The following is an 18,259-nucleotide window of genomic DNA, read 5'->3' as shown; positions in this document are numbered from 1 at the left end:
CTCTCTGTCGCTAACAAGTGCTCTCTCTACTGACCTCTGCGCTGTTGCAACAACTCCCTGCACCTCGCACCGTTGCACAGCTCTCTGTTGCATCCTGCATTGTTGCAACACTCCCGTGCCTCTCGCACTATTGCAGCCTGCTAGCCTAGCGCTGCCTAGAGACTCCTGCACTGTAGCGCTCTCTGCCGCTTCATCTACATCCGTCTCTACCTCCATCCGTCAGTTCTAATACTCCTCTTTGGGGCTCCCGTAGCAAGGTATAATCCAAGAGGTTGGGTACCTCTAAGATCTTGCCCCTCATCACCTGTAGTCCTCCTGACTACAACTCAATGTCTCCCCACTTCTTCTCAAGTGGCACATGAGCACTCATGGCACAATGTTCATCCTCCTCGACTTCTTTTTCCGCCCTCACTGGCGCTGCCTTCGAGTCAGAAGCCTCTCCCTTACTCTTCTTCCTCGAACACTGGTTCGCATAGTGACCCAGTTCCCCACAATGGAAGCACTTGACCTTGGAGAGGTCCTTCTTCTTCCTCTTCTCCTACTTTCCCGTAGATGCTAGAGCCGCATCCTCTTCCTCTTCCTTCTTGATCCTAACCCCTTTGTTGCTACTCCCCGTCTTGGTCAGCCGTCTGATCTCTTCTTGACGAAGAGCTGCCCACAGTTCTTCCCAATCTGGAAGACTCGCCCTGCCCAGTATGCTCTGGACAAATGTCTCCCACTCCTCGGAGACTACATTAAGTGCGATCCTCACCATCAACTCCTGATCCGGCGTGGCCCCTATGGAAGTTAGTTGGTCACGGATCTCCTTCAACCGACCGAGGAAGACATCTATCTGCTCTCCCTTCTGCATCTGGTATGACCTTAGTTGATTCTCTAGGAGCATCTTCCTCTGCACGGAAGTATGCAGCTACAATGTCTTCAAAGTGTCCCACATCTCCTTTGTCGTTTCCTTCTTGACAATATGTGGAACCACATGATCCTTGACCCCATCAAGGATGATGCACTTTGCCTTAGCCATTGCCTCCTCGTACCTTTCATTAGCTACCAGGTCAACTGGGATAGCCATTACTCTCAAGGCGAATCCCTTGATACGATGTTTGTCTAGAATGGACAAGATCCTGGCCTTTCACACCACAAATTTGGACGCTCCGTCCAGCCTATCCTGATCTCTCAGCCCATTCACGGTCGTCTCTCTGCTCTTTTCTGTCGACTCCTCCGAGTCTCTCTACTTCCCATCTAGAGGTTCTCTTCTAGACTGACTCTGAGTCCCAATTTCCCTCCTGGAAATCCTTCTTCCAACCATCAAGTTGCCCCTCTCCAATCGTCTGTGCAGCTGCAACACTAATTCGAATTCCTTGGCTAGAAATCCGCCTCGGCAACAACTTCCTCTACCTTGGTCTTGCCTCGTTAGGTATTGTTCTGACTACAGTACCCCACCATCTTCGCTCCCGCACACTGCCCACAGCTTCCTTCGCCCTAGCAACTGAAGGACTGAGCCTCTAGGCTCTGGGCAATCTCGGCTACAGCGAAAATAGCTCCCTCAGCCATTGCGTCAACCCTCCTAGTCTTTGCGTGGCTCTGTGTGAGCCTCTCTTTGCCCTCCTCAGCCTCTGCGCTGGTCTCTCTCTGGCCCAGACTGATGACGCAGTCCCACTGCGTCAACCCTTCCTCTGTTGCTTCTACAAGGATCAGCTACTGTCACTCGAGACAGTTGATTCTACTACAAATGCTTTGCTTAGCTGATGTCTTCAGCTCTTCTATGATCTGCAACCTCGCTCTGATACCATGTTGAATTTTCTAAGTCTATCCGTTACAAAATTAATATGTATTATTTTGGTTTATTTATTCTACTTGTAAATTATGAACAAGTTATTTAAAACATTTAAATACTGAAATAAACACAATACAATCATAACATCTATAGATCATCAACTGAAAGAAAACAAGCACAAAGTGACACCGCTATTTTTGGACAAATGTCCCCGGAAAAACCCAATGCGAGAAAATTGGTGCAGCTATTCTGAGGGTTTATTATTATGCATTATTTCCTTGAGTACAACTAGGTGCCTAATCGGCTAACTCAATAGAGAAAAATACACGGCAGCAATACCTCTATATTCGAAAACAAATATTTAGAAAACCTGTCCCACAAAACCCTCTCCAGCACAACTGAAGCTCAGTGTTGGCACTTCTGGCCTCTGCGTCAACCTCCTGCTGACCTGCGTCAGCCCTCTGAGGCACTACGCAGCCTCTAGGACCCTCTGCATCACTCCGGCAGCCTCTGCGTAGATGACGCAGTCCCTCTGACCTTTGTGCTGACTCTGTTGGGCTCTGCGTAACGTAGACTAGTTTCTGCTCTCGCTCTCTCTGCTTCTGCACTGGTCTCTTAGTATTGTCTCTGCCTCTTTGCCTCGTACTCACTGCCCCTCGCTACTGATCACTGATTCAACTTTGCTTAACAACCCCACTCTAGCAAAATGAATGACTGATCACTTTGGTGTGTTCTCCAATTGACCCTCAAGCCTCTTCTTATACTTTTCTCGTTGGCCCTTCAATGGTCGAGATTAAATCTCTAATCAACGGCTAAGATTAGATTTGGCTTGATCCATGACTTCTGGAACCTTCTAACCCAATTTTATATTAATACCCATTAATATTTTATTTTTCCTAAGTTTAGACTTTGGAACTCCATTAAAAATATTAATTATTTTAATATCTCCCAAACCGGTTAGAATCTACCCAAACCATTTCTAGGTCTTGGAGATCTCATGTGCTTTAGCCTCTCCACCAATTTTCATGGCTAGAGCACATCCGATGCTAACCCAAATCAACAAGTCTTTGTGTTGCCCTCTACAGCAACAGCATCACCCAATCAGTTTGATGCAGGCTCTACGTGAGCCTCCCTTGGTGACTGCGTCACCCCTCCTCTACTCTCTTGGCCAGAAACTGCGTTGTGTCTCAAGACAAATGTCTTCACACGCAGACTTTCCTCTGTCCTTTTGTTGATGGCTTCAGTCCTCCTTGATATGCAATTGCTCCGATACCATGTGAAAATTTCTGAATCTAACAAACCATAAATCTTACCGCAGTAAACTGAGTTGCATTACCTACTTGTGTTCTTCATTTTAACAAGTTCGTTTCAGAAATATTCAGAAAATATTAATGCAAATACACTGCAGCCTACACCAATACACAGATCAAGTACTGAAAGATAAGTGAAACAACCACACAAAGGATAACACACTTATTTTTGGACTAAATGTCCCCGGAAAAACCCAACGCGGGAAAACTGGTGCAGCATATATGACGGTTTTATTATTAAGCAAATTTCTCAATACAACTAGGGTGCCAAATCTGGCTGACCCAACAGAGAATAAACCCGGCAGAAGTACCTCTATCCGGAGACAGATATTTTGGTGAATCCAACAACTGGATGAACAAACCCCGCAGGTGACTGTTATCCCCAGTGTTGTGCAGCAATTGTTTCTCCTAGCTTTGTGCTGGAACTACGTCACCTCCACTAGGAGCTACGTCACCCTCCAAATGAGCCTTCCCGACTCAGAAATTGATTTGTTGAATTGTTGCCCGATCTGCCTCACAGAAACCCAAGCGCTGCCTCTAAGTGATTGCGTCAGCCCTCCAGCCTCTGCGTCACCCTTTCTGGAGTTGCGTTGTCTCTCCCTGGTGCTGCTCTGCCTCTCTACTATGTATTCTCGACCTTGGACGGAAGTCCCTTTACCGAATGTCCCCTCTCTGCACTAGAAGCTTACTCTGAAATTCTCAGCAAACCACGCCCCAAAATTTCGATTTAGCTCAAGTGCTGCTCTCTCTGTGTGTGTTCTCCAACTGACCCCAAGCCTTCCTTTATACTTTTCCTGTTGAGAAATCAACGATCATGATCTAATCTCTAATCAACGACTAAGATTAAATTAGACTTGATACTCGTCTCTTAGAAGCTTCTCACCCATATTTTCATTAATACCCATTAATATTTTAATTTTCCTAAGTTTAGACTTAGGAATCCCATTAAAATATTAATTATTTTAATAAAATACAATTCAGGTGGAATTTCTCCAAACGATTTCTAGGTCTTGGAGATCCCATGTGTTCTAGCCCCTCCACAAAATTTGGGAGCTAGAGCACATCCGATGCTACCCAAAAATCAACAAAGTCACTAGAGTGGGACACGATGTGGGTTGACTTGCAGCAGGAGGAATTGAGGCAAGATCTTCTAAAGAAGCTCCATAAGTGGCAACAGTAGCGGCAGATTAAAGATGGTGAAGGAGGAGGAGAAGCAGGCCTTCGCACCAAAGGGTCCCAATCAGGGGCAGGGGGAGCAAAGGAAGAAGAAGAAGGACCTGTCAAAGGTCAAATGCTTCAGGTGTGGTGAGCTCAGTTATTACAATACCTAGTGTCCTCTCAGGAAGAAGGACAAGGAGGAGAAGCACGACCAACAAACAGCTTCAGCAAAGACTGATAGGCTTTCCTCTAGGTTGGAGGAAGACTTCGCTATGTTTGCAGATATAACTCCAGGAGAGAGGTGGGCAGATTTCATTCTGTAGTCCCAGAGAACTACAGAGATTGGGAGTCCACCTCATGGATCAATACCTTGCTACAGGGGCCCACAGTATCCAGTAGCAGGATGGATCAGTGACAGTTGATGCAGTCAGATGCCAGAGTGTCAGTTGCAGAGGCTAGTAGCAGTCAGATGCTGGGGAGCAGAGTGCAGTTGGTACAGTGCAGAGTCAACATCAGCGTTGCGTCTTTAGTGGACAATGTAGAGGCTAGTAGCAGTCAAAGACTCAGGCGACATGCATTATACTGATCACAATTGATTCAGTATTTTGGATGTTTTTCAATTGCAACATCAACAGAGTTGTAGTGCAGATGCAGTGTTGGCAACAGTTCAACAAGGTCAATAACACAGATGCAGCACATATCAAAGTTGGGCAGTAGTTGGTGGGCAACAACAGCCAGACATCAGCAACGTGACAAGAGATGATGCAGAGACAGGGTGTTGTGACAGCATGTGTAGCACTGGAACACATTCCTCGCTAAGAGGGAGTGTTAGTTTGTGTAGCACCGGATGTGTTCTAGCCACAAAATTTTGTGGATTGGCTAGAATACATGAGATCTCTAGAACCAAGAAATAGTTTCTAGAAATTCCGCATAGAAGTGACTCAATTAGATTATTAACCAATTTTTTTAATGTTTCCTAAGTCTAACTAAGGAGAAAAGGTTAATTAATCAGTGTTAATTAAGTCAAGGCGAGAATCATCTAGAAACTCACACAGATCGATCCATAAATTATCCTAGCCATCGATTATGTTTTAATCTTGGTCATTGGTGCCCCAACAGAGGATTATAAGGGGAGAACGATTTGGTGATTGAGAGAACATCTGAGAGCACCAGAAGTTCGATTTCTTGGCAGATCAATTTCCAGAGTAGCAGCAGTCAGTTGTTAGAGAGAGTTAGAGATCGAAGCAGTGTGTGAGGGGTAGAGACAGTGAGGCTGGAGGAAGTATTCCAGATCCAGTGATTGCATTTGCAAAGAGGCAGAAGAGCCACAGAGTAGATGACACAGGGACTGCGTTGTAGCTTCGGCACATTCGATCTGCTGAGAGGGAAATATGTCTTCAGTTCCAGAGGCCAGGAAAGAGTCCCAGAATGTCGAAGAAGCATTTTCCCAGCCAACAGAAGGCAGAACAACTTTATCACAGAAGAGTCAGAGGCTTGACGTCAAGCAGATTGCGCACTGCAGCGTAGAGGCTAACGCAAAGGGTCAGAGGGCCGAGTTTTCTGAAGGAAGGTTGTGTTGGAGTTTACCTATGGGGTGCGGAAATTCCTCACTAGATTTTTGTCAGTATTTTTCTCTGTAGGATTGCCAGATTTCGGCATCCAGTTGTACTCAAAATTTCTCACTGCTGCATAATAATAAAACCCTTACTGTTGCACCGATTTTTCCAAGTTGGGTTTTTCTAGGGACTTTTGTCCAAAAATAATTGTGTTATATTTTGTGTGTGCTTGCATTTCTTAGCTTCCAGGGTTTTATTTTTCCGCAGAATTTTATTTGTGAAGGTTACAGAGCTTTTGTTTCGATATTTGTTCTAGCAAACAAATTGTTAAATTAATTAACAATTAGAAGAAATAATACCAATTGTTGCAATAGGATTCCAGTTTGGAATTTTCACAACATAATACTTGTGCCTCATCAGCGATGGAGAAGAAAAGGGCCCGCACACATCTGAATGCACCAACTCCAAAATCCCTTTGGCTCTGCTATCCTGACCATGGAAGGAAGACTTGGCATACTTGCCAAGCGTGCACCCCTTGCACACTCCACTCTTGTCAACGCCGCCTACTAGAAATACAGTGGCAATTTGCTGAAGAATCTTCAGCGCCACATGAGGCAAGTGTCCCATGTGCCTATGCCAAAGTTCACCAACATCTTCACATCTTGCCTTGTTGCTCAAGGCCGCATCTGTCTCTATTTGCAACTTGTAGAGATTCTTCACCCTCACACCTATCTGCTTCACTATCCCTGAAGCTAGATGCTTGAGGTAAGCCTTACCTTTATTGAAGATGACATCATATCCTTTATCCTAAAGGGTAGCTACTAAAACCAGGTTCTTCTTCAGCCCAAGAACGTAGAGAACATCTTTGAGATGAAGAGAATTACCTGATTCCCTCTCAAAGCTGATGGTACCAACTCCCTTGGTAGAATACTTGCCATTATCTCCAAGCACAATATTCACCTGCAAATCCTTCTCATCCAATTGGCTGAAATACTCCCTGTTCACAATCATATGGAAAGAGGCTCCTGAATCAATATACCACATGTTGCTCCCTACTGAGCTTGCCATGCAAGCTATCAATGAGAAATCCTTCTCAAACTGAGAGGCAAACCCATCTACCTCAGCTGATGTAGCTACATGCTCCTTATCCGACCCCTTCTTCTTCCTATTAGGACACTTAAAAGCAGAGTGCCCAAAAACATGGCAATGAAGCACTTGATCTTGCTTAGATACTTCTTCTTATCATTCTTCTAACTATTCTCACCCTTCCATTTGCCTTTCTTGCCTTTGGCTTTACCTGCAAGAGAAAGATTCTCCTCATTCTTCTCAACCTTGGAACCCTTGCCACTATTGCTAGAAGCCTTAAATAGACTGAGCCTTAGCTCCTCCTAAGTGAAGTCACTCCACGGGCGTTTCTAATCCGACAACTTATCTCATCCAGTAATCCCTTGGACAAAAGTAGCCCACTCCTTGGTAAACCCATTTATAGCGACTCATACTAGCTCTCCATCCACCAACTTCTCTCCCACAACTGCTAGCTCATCACAGACTCCCTGAATTCTGGTGAGATAGGAAGTTACGTTCTCACCCTTCTGCATCTTAACTATTCTCAGCTTCTCTTTGAGAATCATCTTTCGATTCTCGGAAGGGTCTTGATAGAGCTTGATAAAGGCATCCCACATTTCCTTGTATCTTTACCTGCAACGTGAGGGAATACATGATCCCAAAGTCCATCCAGGATCATCCTCTTGGTCTTGGCCATCTACCTTTGGAAAATCCTTAACTCATCTAGATCTAAAGGTTCTGCAACATCTTTCTTTGCATAATCCTTTATTAGCCCAAACTCATCCAACAAGAACAATATCCAAACTTTCCAAACACCAAAATTTGTGGTGCCATCAAGTCTATCCTGCTCTCTCAATCCCAAGGTTACTTGGGAGCCGAGAGCGGGAGCCGGGAGCGGGAGAGGGGAGCGAGAGCGGAAGCGGGGAGCGAGAGCGACATTTTCAGAAGCCCCTGGTTTGGGAGCAATTCGGGGAGCGATTTTTTATATAATATATACTTTTTTTATATATTTTGATGCATATATGTCAACAAAAGCATGTAGAATGATGAATTAGATATAAAAAACATAGATTGAACCATATAACAACAATCATCTAGAAGTTATAATCTTCATCAACCACATCCACAAGTTAGTAACATAGTAACATACAACATATTGAGTCTCGTGATTCATCAATCTTAAAGTTTCAAGCTTTCAAAATTCAATATATAACATTTATCATCATTGATCACCAAAGGTGTACTTGTAAGCTAAGTGTAACCATTACAACAAATAATATCTAACATGAAATGAAATGTTATAAAATGAAATGAAATGAAACAACTTTCAACTTTCACGAAGCATCATATTCATAATTCATTACTAATGAGTTATAATTGCCAACTTCAAACTTCAAACTTAAATTGTCATATATTGTTTACAAAAAATATCATAATAAATATGAAAGAGTCAATAGTTATAAAAACTACTAGAAACTAGAAAAGACAAGTAAATCTATTATCTATTGCTAATGCTTGGGCCTCTTGCCGCCACGAGAAATGTGTAATTTTTTAGTCTTCTTGGAAAATCGGGATCTTTGTCATTAATATCACCCTCTAGGCATTAATATCCAGAGGTATCTTTGGCATTACCTCTGGATCTGTATAGGGATCTTTGTCATTAATATCACCCTCTAAGCATTAACATAAGATAGAAAAAGCATAGCATGTCAAATCAAGATTTTGTTTGAGTGATGAGTACATTTTTAGGAGGGTCATAATAGAAGAGTTCGACAACCAATGTCACTAACATCAAGGTACATAGAGGGATTGGTGCTCTTGATTAAATACGAGTTCTATACCCTAATACATGACAAAATCCAATGAAAACATTGCAATCCCCCCAATCCTAAAATCTTGAAAAACTGATAAGTCTACTGGATTTTGAATGAGATCTAAAATTCTACTTTCTCCATGTGAAATCCAATAAGGTCGGAACCACTCTCAAACATCCTGAATCATTTCATAGTAATGTTAAAAATTTAAGCAAAAGGATGACAGATAACATTGTCACTTTTCATCCTTTTACTTTAAAAATTTAACATTACCATGAACCGCATATCAATACTAGGGCCATAGGCTTGATCATTAGGCTGCCCCCACTCAAAAAAAATTTGTTTCTTTGAAAAAAAATTGCATTTGGAATGTTATGCAAAAAAGACTAAATGCTCCCGAAAAACCAGTGACCATTTTTTTTTGCAAGGAGCGCGCTCCCGAAATTGCTCCCTGTTCGAAGCGCTCCCAACTAGCTCCTAAAGCACTCCCAACCAAAGCATGAATTCAGAGCAGGGACGTGCGGGGGGAGGGGGGCGCTCCCCTGCAACCCTGCTCAATCCTACTCCTGCGTGTGTTATTTTTCAAACTTCAAAATTGTTTGCTAGTCGATTCTTGTTCACTGCTCTGATACAATGTAGAAATTCCACAAAATTCTGATCTGCTAATATGAACAATCTGAAATATAATTTTTTTTCATATAAACACATAATGTCACTATTAAACTTTGCAAAAGAATAGGAACATAAATAAATGCACAAATCACAGAAGAGAACACCAATTTTTCCAAGGAACCCAACTAGGAAAACCCTCGCTTGCTTGAGAATTTTATTGAAGAAGAGCGAACAATAGATCTCTTACAAATAAACTTGCTTCAATAGAGAATACAATGACCTCTCAATCTTAGTATAGACTTGAAACAACCTGCAAGATGTTGACCCTGCTTTCCTAAATCTATGCGCACTAGAGGCCCGAATTCCTCGCGCAAATCTGACTCCTATTAAATAGGGAAATTCCCTATTTCTATGTGCACTTCTAAGGGATCTTCCTCCAACAATTCGCACAAGAAAACCCCTTGGCTTCTTTCTCTCACAAGCTCACACAAAATTATGATACAAAGTGTGCCTTCGTTCCTTCTTTTATAGCAATTCGAATGGCTAAGTTTAGTGAGTTTCTAATTAAGGAATGATTTTGTGATTGATTGAGTTAACTAAGTGAAAACTCACATGCAACTCATCTTGTCTCAAATCTAAGACTTGAAACTCAACCACTCATCCTTTTCCTCAATCAACTTGCACTAGAAGACAAGTAACTTGTCCTTCCACTTGAGCACATTAGTTAACTGCATCATAGCTCGTCCTAATTTTTAGGAAATCGAGCATGCCAAAGAAGAAACTCAAATTTGACTCCTTGAATTAAGGCACAAATCAAGGAATCAATTTCCCGCAACTAGTTTCAACACATCATTGATGGGTAAGTCTATCGTTACTGTTGACAGGTGCAGAGATTGTCGCTGGATGCTGAAATGTATCTGTATACATGGGTTTTAGATAGTGAAGGGCCTGTATCCTGAACATACTTCCACAAAAATACTTAATTTCAATAATGCACTACCCAGCTGATATGAATGTATCACTTGTATATATACAATGAAAATACATTTTAATTTATTAAAATAGTAACCCATGAAAAAGGCATCTGCTCCTAAATGCCTTGTAGTGTTCACAAAGAGGTTGAAGCTAATTCTGGAACTATCTGCTTCCGAAGCTGTCATTTCTACGGCTACTAATTGTGTTTAGTTGTCAAGCAAGCATTAGATCTGTCATTTCAGTGTTTCATTTCTTGAACCATTATAATTTACACAGTTGTATATGTACACATGGAGTTGAATAACCCTCCTTCAGAATGTAATGATGGATATATACCTGCACCCCATGATCCAAAAAAACATTATATCAGTCTTTAGTTTGAGAATATCTAACTTGAAATGATTGTAAGATAAGATCTGATAAGTGTCAAGAGGCGCTCTCTCGCCCAGTATGGTAGAGATTTGTAACATTATGTAATATCTTGTAAACATTTTGACTGTATCAAAATAAAAATAATTATTTTTATTCTTGTTATTTTTATTTTTTAATTCTTTTTTTTGGGTAGTTATGGTAAACTTTACTTACTCAAGTTAACAGTGGTTTTTGAGCTACAGGTTTACAAGAACACATGGTATTCATGTCGAATATAACCTGTTTAAAGGGGGAAATTAAACCAGCATAGATCCATCTTAATTCCAGATCTACCAAGCACTGGGAGGGCTCAAATCTCTTCATATGCAAACCTCTTTTAGAGTGAAAAGAATATTGATCCCTCTCGACACTTGGTAGATCCGGAGTTATCTAGGCTGGTTTTATTAATGCCCAACAAATGACCACCAAAGGAGGTGAATGGTGTGGATTTTTGAATTTTTCAATGATCTCTAAGCTAATAATTACTTCTTATCATTTCTTAATTTAATCTTTCTTTCATTCACATTCATCATAAAGTAATTACACAGAAGATCTCAACAAAATGACAGTAGGATCATAAGGAGACAACCAAATAAGAGACACGAGAGTTTACCCTGGGAAAACCCACATGGGGGAAAAACCCAACAACCTTTTTCTTAGAGAAATCATTAAATTCAACAGAGATGCATCAAATCAAACACAACCTTTGGTCACACTGGTCATACTGCCCTTTGGACAAGTCAATCCACTGTCCAAATAATTCACCCTGGTCTGCTCAGAATTTGGCCATCTGTCTGCCTCAGAATTCGTCCTATTCTCTCTGCCTCAGAAATTAGGTCTTCTCATGAACTCGGTCTGCCACAGAGAATAAGTCTGTCCAGGAGCTTGATCTTCCACAGAGTTAACTTCACATAACCGAAGAAGAGTGATCCGAAATGTGCCTCAAATAATCTGAACTGAGCCTCAGAAGTGATCCGAATTTCTGCCCAATGGAGGAGGACGAATGGTCTATTTATAGTGAATGGATGAGGCCAAATAGATGTCCTTTGGGTCTGGCCGACATGATTTTGCTGGAGGGCCGACTTGACATTTTGAAGATATATAATTTGATTTTTCAAAAATAGAATGTTCCCTCTTTTGGAATCGACATGAAGAACATGTCTTAAGTTTATCATAACATATATTAGAAGGGCTAAAACATTGTTCATAAAGACTGACCATTGCTACAAAATTCAAAAAATGGGACTAAAACATACATTCATGTGAGTACAATGTGAGAGTGCAAAAGCAACTCCTACGTAATGCTGAAAGCAAGATAAAAGAAGTTAAAGAATAAGTGCAATGTAGATAAGTATCAAACTAAGCTAATCACTTGGTCTAACCAACACTAAAAGATATATATAGCACTATCCTAGGGGCTGTGGTACAAAATGAGAGTCCAATAGTGAAAAGATATAAGAGAAACCTCTAACTTCTGGAAAAATAATGACCCTGCATAATATGATAGTGTTTCCTTAGTCCTACCATTTGTTATGAATAAATATATAGGAAATAATGTAAATGATAATAATTAATAATGATTAGTTAATTAGTAATTGGGTTGAAGAGTCATGTCTAAATGAGACATGACTCTCCATGAAGAGGCACCTGCATAGTATATAAGCAGACTTTTCATTCTCATTTGTATCATTCTTCATACATATTATATATAATAATATTGGTATCCTCAATGGACATCTTCATATTCCAAGTCTTTTGGAGTAATTAATCTGAAGAAGGAACTTTGTTCGCTTCACCATCTTGGATTATTCTAAAGTTTACTTGTAAAATTGAATTTCCCACCCCAGTATTCATCTCTCACGAAAACGGTTCTTATCAATGAAATTTATTTATGCTTATTTCTCAGCCAAGACTTGCTCTATCAAACTATTTTCACCATCGAGGCTCTGAGCTAATTCTCTCTTTCTGTTCTAGACTCTTTGGATTACCGTGAAAGAAGCTCTACTTCGTAAAGGCAGATTTTTCCCTAGGCAGTTTATAGATGGTATCCATCGTAAGATCACATTTAAATAACACACCGAAAAACTAAAGAGCATAGAAAAACATAAATGTGAATACCTCATTGGTGGAACTAACATGAATCTGTTGACCATTGCAAAATGCTCCTCCCCCTATGAAATATGCAAATAATAAGAAAAGGGGGACACATAAATTATATCAGTGAATAGGAAACATTAAATTAATTACCTGCACATGCAGAGAAGGTACGAGTTACCCAACACAAATTATATCACTGAATAGGAAACATTAAATTAATTACCTGCACATGCAGAGAAGGTACGAGTTACCCAACACAATGGTCCGCCAGCAAATTCTACCTGCATCGGATTCAGCCCAAAAAACATCCTCCAAATTAAACCAAATCCAAAAAAATCTTAATGAGCTAATATTGGGTAATTGAATATCTTTTCTGAATTTCCCCACAAAAGAATGACTCATTAAAAATGAAATATTTGCCTGAATTTCTTCAGGATCACATTAGTCATTTTGACCATTTTTTCTATAAAATTCATTCAAACCAAAGGATATTGATTTTTAAAGAACCAAAAATAGAGAACCTTCACAGTTAAATCTTTTAACAAACAAATATTTCCCAAGGTTTCTGCACAACCAAAAAAGATATGGTTCCTTAAAGTTATCACCATCAAATAATCCAGATTCCAGACAAAACATATCAGACAATTCTGAGCAAATGAATGATCAAACAAAAGTTACGGCTTCTCAATAAAATGATAGAAAAAAGAAACAGCATCCTTGGCAAACAGGGTAAAGTGCTTTATAAATCTCGCTTAGGCTGTGTTGCACAGCAAAAAAACAGATAAAGAATTATTGCTCATTGCTTAGTAAAGAGGCAAGACAAGAGAAAACATAAAAGTTCAAAATCAAAGGTCAGAAATTAAGGCTCGTTAATAAAAATAGGGAAAATAAGGGACATTGAAACACCAAACAGTTGATTATTAATGAAGATTTGAAGCATTTTATTAAAAGAATAAATGTTTTATCTCAACCCTTAGATGTTTGTTTCTGATGTATAATGCTCAGCACAAAACGAAGGACTAAACCAATGGTTTAACCCACAACGAAGCATAACAGAGAAGAAAGTAACCCTGGCCATGCAAATTGGTATGTATCATGAACATAATATCTAATTAATAAATAATTAGCATATTGAAGAGACATGTCCTAAAGGAGATGACTATTCGTGAAGGGGCTCTTGCCTAGTATATAAGCAGAGCCTTCATTTCTAACCAAAAATATCACTTGTACATTCAAACATTTCTACATAAATATATTACTTGTCCTATAAAGGATTTTACATATTCTAGATATTTTGAATATTCGTGAGTATACAAACCTTGTTCATTACATTGGTTTCAGAGCCATGTTTTCTAATCACCAGGCCTTTGGCCAGGTTTTAGCCACACTCTCAATTTTTTTTGGAGTTTCTCCAGTGCTGACATTTGTGACTAAGCAAAAAAATAAATAAAAATAAATAAATAGGCCTTTGGCCATTAAAAAAAGAAGAAAACAGGGCTTTGACATTGAGAAACATACACACACACACACACACACAAAACTAATAGATATAAAGAAAAGGTCATCAAAAAAAAGGGTCCAAAACTGCACACGCACACCAGTGAGTCACCATTTCTTTGTTTATCGTACAACCTCCCATCCACTACTGCAAATAGCCACCATCACCCTCTGTCGCCCTGCTGCCACAACCATCGGCCACCAAATTTTATTGTACTCAGCAATCCCTGCCCCGCCGTAATGCCACTACCACAAGCCCTTGCCTTTTTCCATAATCCATCGTACCAATAATTGTCGTACCTACAACTAAACTCTTGTACAAAAGTGTTGCTGCCACCTACAGTGGAGCAAGTGTAATATCCTCGTGGGATTAATGGCTCAAGGGACAAACTAGCCTATCGATGCCTGTAGGCTATAGTCTTCGATAAAGGGGGTAAACCCCAAAATACCCAATGTTTGGACAAGTTTGAGGCAAATGAGACAAAAAAGCACAAAGTTGGGGTTTATTATGTAGATTATCTTCCGGATACATCGCATTAGGTTTCTTTTTGATCGACGTTTTGAGCCAGCAATGGTGGTTCATCTTCAGGATGTGAAAGATTACGAAAGACTGGTCTCACTTTTCCAAATATATAGAGATGTATGAGATGCTTAGCCGACAGATATTAGGATAAACCACCGTTGCTGGTTCGAAACATCGATCAAAAAGAAACCTAATGCAATGTATCCGGCAGATAATCTACGTAATCATGAAACTCGCAAAAACCGCAAAGACAAAATTCCCTCAATTAATTAAGGAGAAAATCCCCTCAAGGAAATCTATAAATACAAGGGGGTTGGATTTATTTGAGACGTCATTGGATTGGATCATTTTATCTCTGTTTTTCTTGAGCTCGAGGCTTTGAGGATTTAAGAACCCATTTTCCCCTATTGATTTCAGTTGTGAAAGATTCCACCGTAGTTAGTAAATTTGTTTTTACTTTTACATTTGTTTTGGCAAAAATAGGGAAGTATCTATCTAAAGAGCAGCAACATTTTGGCAGAAAAATTGAGGCCACCAATCTCCTGAGGCAGATCGAGTCTTTCTAAGCACACTCTTATTTTGGTCTTATCCTACAGGAAGTTTTTTGTTGTCAATACACTAGTTAGCCAAAACTATCTCAAAAGCAACGAGGTCATCTAAGGGTCTTTCAACAAGCTCCCTCTGCAACAACAAGATTTTGGCCGCAAGATTCGTCTGGGCGGCGAGATTTCAGAAATTGCAAGGTCGCATGGCGACAGGGTCGCAAGAGGGCAAAAATTTAATGTTCAGGACAACAAAGGTCTATGAATATCTTGGGAAGTGAAGGCTTCATTTGTTAATTTGTGTAGCTCAAACAGGGGTTCTAGTCTCAGATTCTGTCTACGAGGCTAGGGAACACATTTTCTCCAATACCCAGAAAAGGTTTTGCGAGAAAAGGCCTTGATTAGATTTAATTAAGCAATTAATTAATTTTCCTAAGTCTAACTAAGGGAAATAAGCATAAAGCAGTATTAATTGGGGTAAATCGACTTTCCTCTAGAGACTTCTGGAAAAGTCACTTGATGAGGTCAAGATGATCTTAGCCATCGATTGTGATTAGATCATTTCTGTTTATCTGTCCACGAGAGAATATAAGAGGAAATCGAAGGGAAATCAAATCATCAAGACACAAAACTACAATGATAGCAAGGGCACAAAGGCAACATAGGGACATCAACAACAAGGGTTTCAACAAAGATTGTTAGAGAGATTCTTCACAACAATTTCCAGGGAGAATTGGAGATCAATTTCTCTGTAGTGACAGGCTGATTTTCCAATGGTGCGAGTTGCTCCAATAGGGGGTGTGAATTACCTTAGTAGGCAGAGCGAATTGCTCAGACAGGGAGAAATACCAGAGTAGGGAAAATTCGCCAAAGCGATCGCTATGCACAGGAGGATCGATATGCCAACTGAGGTCATGATTTTCCAGTGGAGGTTGAGTTAATTTTCCTAGCTAGTGCGAATTGCTAGGAGGGCCGAATTTATCTGCCAAGCCACACATGTGAGCCAGAACAAGCTTTAGAGGGAGGTCAAACTTGTTATGGTGGGTCGAATAGCTTCCACGAGGTCAGGAAAACTTGCAGAAGTGATCTAAATTATTTTCCTAAGATTTGCCATCTTACAACAACCAATTGTAATATTTTTGATAAATAATTTTAATAATAAAACCCTCTTCTGTAGATTGGTTTTCCCTTCTGGGTTTTTCCAAGGACATTTGTCCAAAAATAGTAGTGTTCATTATTTGTGTGTGTGTACATAATTTTCTCAATTCCCGTGGTTATTTATTTTCTAATGAAGTTGCAATTGTGTTTTATTCAGTATTTTCCATAAGTTAATTGCAAAAGACAAATAATCTTAACAGATAGGCGAATAATAACTAGTAATTGCAACAATATTTGAAATTTCAAATGGTATCAGACCAAATATGAGGGCAAAAGGAAGATTTGCGCAGAGTTGATTGAAAATAAGATCTTAAATCAATACTAAGGTATTACAGACTCATGTGTAGGAATGCCTATCTTATTTAGTGCAACGGATCGAAAAGATTGCGAATAATATAGACAATGAACAGTTATGAAACATAATAAACACACACATCAACACAGCAAAATAATCAAGGAGTTCACCAGACTTTTTGGCTGTCTCCTACTCCAGCTTTTAGTGTCGACCTCTATATTATGTCTTTAAGAGAAGAATATTACAAGTGTGAGCTCAAATAGAGTCTCAACACAACAGAGACAAAACAACAGGGATTTACTTGAAATCCTAGAGTCTAAAAGAGTGCACAGACTCTCCCTCTTGCTCTCTGTCTTCTGCTTTCTCTTGCTCTCTTCTTTGTCCTCTTTGTCTGCCATAGAGTTGCTTTTAAGCCTCTTGGCTTTGTCCGTTCATCTACATTCTTGGGCTTTTTGTATCCCGGCCACTGTCCCTTCATCTCCGTCTTGAGCGTTTAACAATCATTGTAAACGCTTGAATCAACAAGGCCACCTGTTTGTAATAGAGAGGACCACTAGCGCGGGTGAAATCCCCAGGAATACGTTTCTCTGTTTACACAGAGGAATACACCAAAACAGTGAGAATTTCCGCCAAGCCGGACTTCAAATGATATTGAATCCGACCTATAATCCTATCGGGTCCGTTGTTGCATCGCTATCGCAAGTCGCAAGCCCACCGTTGATCTGCCTTCAATCCGATGGTTCATATCCAACCCGAAACATCAAGTAGTCCGTTCGATCTCCACCGTTGATCCACAATCTTCCAATCCAACGGCTGATAGCCATTTCGGGCGGCCTACGTGCACGGAGATTATCCGCTCGAAAAAGTGGTTTTCTCTCTCCTGTAGCGTGCTACGTGTCGGCCAGTGTATGGAATCGGGCGGAGCCTCTCCAATACCACTTACCGCCTGAAGTCTGCCCGAAATACTGCTTACCACGGAACTCAAATCCTTCGTTGTTTTATTTCATAGCTCCTTCGGGTCCACCTCTGTAAAGTCCTCCCTTTGGTTCCATGCAATGCAATATTGGTAGCTGATCTGGATCGTTGATCTGCGCGCTCGATCAATGGTTCACGTTGTTTCGCTGGATCACTGATCACACTTCCCATAAGGTTGCCTCTGATATACTCCACTGGCCTCTCCCGATGCGATATCTTGATTTAATCCGGGTCGTTGATCTGGCCGATCTGACAACTCCGGTGCAACGAGACTTCATTCTTTGTTTAACTCTATTTTCCGCCATTCTTCATGGTTTTTCTTCTGCGATAGTGTTTTCCGATAGTATTAAAGACTTAGACTTAGAGATGTTAGGATCCACTTTGGATCACGCCTTTCCACTGAAAAGCTTTTGTACCACCAAAAGTTGATTTTTAGGCATCAATCAAGTGAGGATACAGCTCCCTCAATTGTTTAACTTTTATCCATTGTGCTTTGCTTG

The 18,259-nt window shown here is 40.4% G+C and overlaps 1 protein-coding gene across 2 annotated transcripts in view; it reads right to left on the bottom strand.

Annotated features, from left to right (window-relative positions):
• The window catches only part of IMPL1 (myo-inositol monophosphatase like 1), a 192,299-nt gene that overhangs the window by 56,582 nt on the left and 117,458 nt on the right, over positions 1 to 18,259 (bottom strand). For both annotated transcript variants that reach the window (XM_089458050.1, XM_089458049.1), the window contains exons 5-6: positions 12,993 to 13,050; positions 12,791 to 12,843 (exon numbers count right to left, since the gene is read on the bottom strand). In XM_089458050.1, coding sequence (XP_089314176.1) covers positions 12,791 to 12,843; positions 12,993 to 13,050 — 111 coding nt within the window. The remainder of the gene's footprint in view (positions 1 to 12,790; positions 12,844 to 12,992; positions 13,051 to 18,259) is intronic.

Source organism: Pinus tabuliformis, chromosome 7, assembly GCF_031772625.1.
Source record: "Pinus tabuliformis cultivar Carrire ecotype Pingquan chromosome 7, CPIR1, whole genome shotgun sequence".
Lineage (NCBI taxonomy): Eukaryota > Viridiplantae > Streptophyta > Pinopsida > Pinales > Pinaceae > Pinus > Pinus tabuliformis.
Note: the sequence above shows the minus strand (reverse complement) of the source record. Positions and strands in the feature narration are given on the sequence as shown.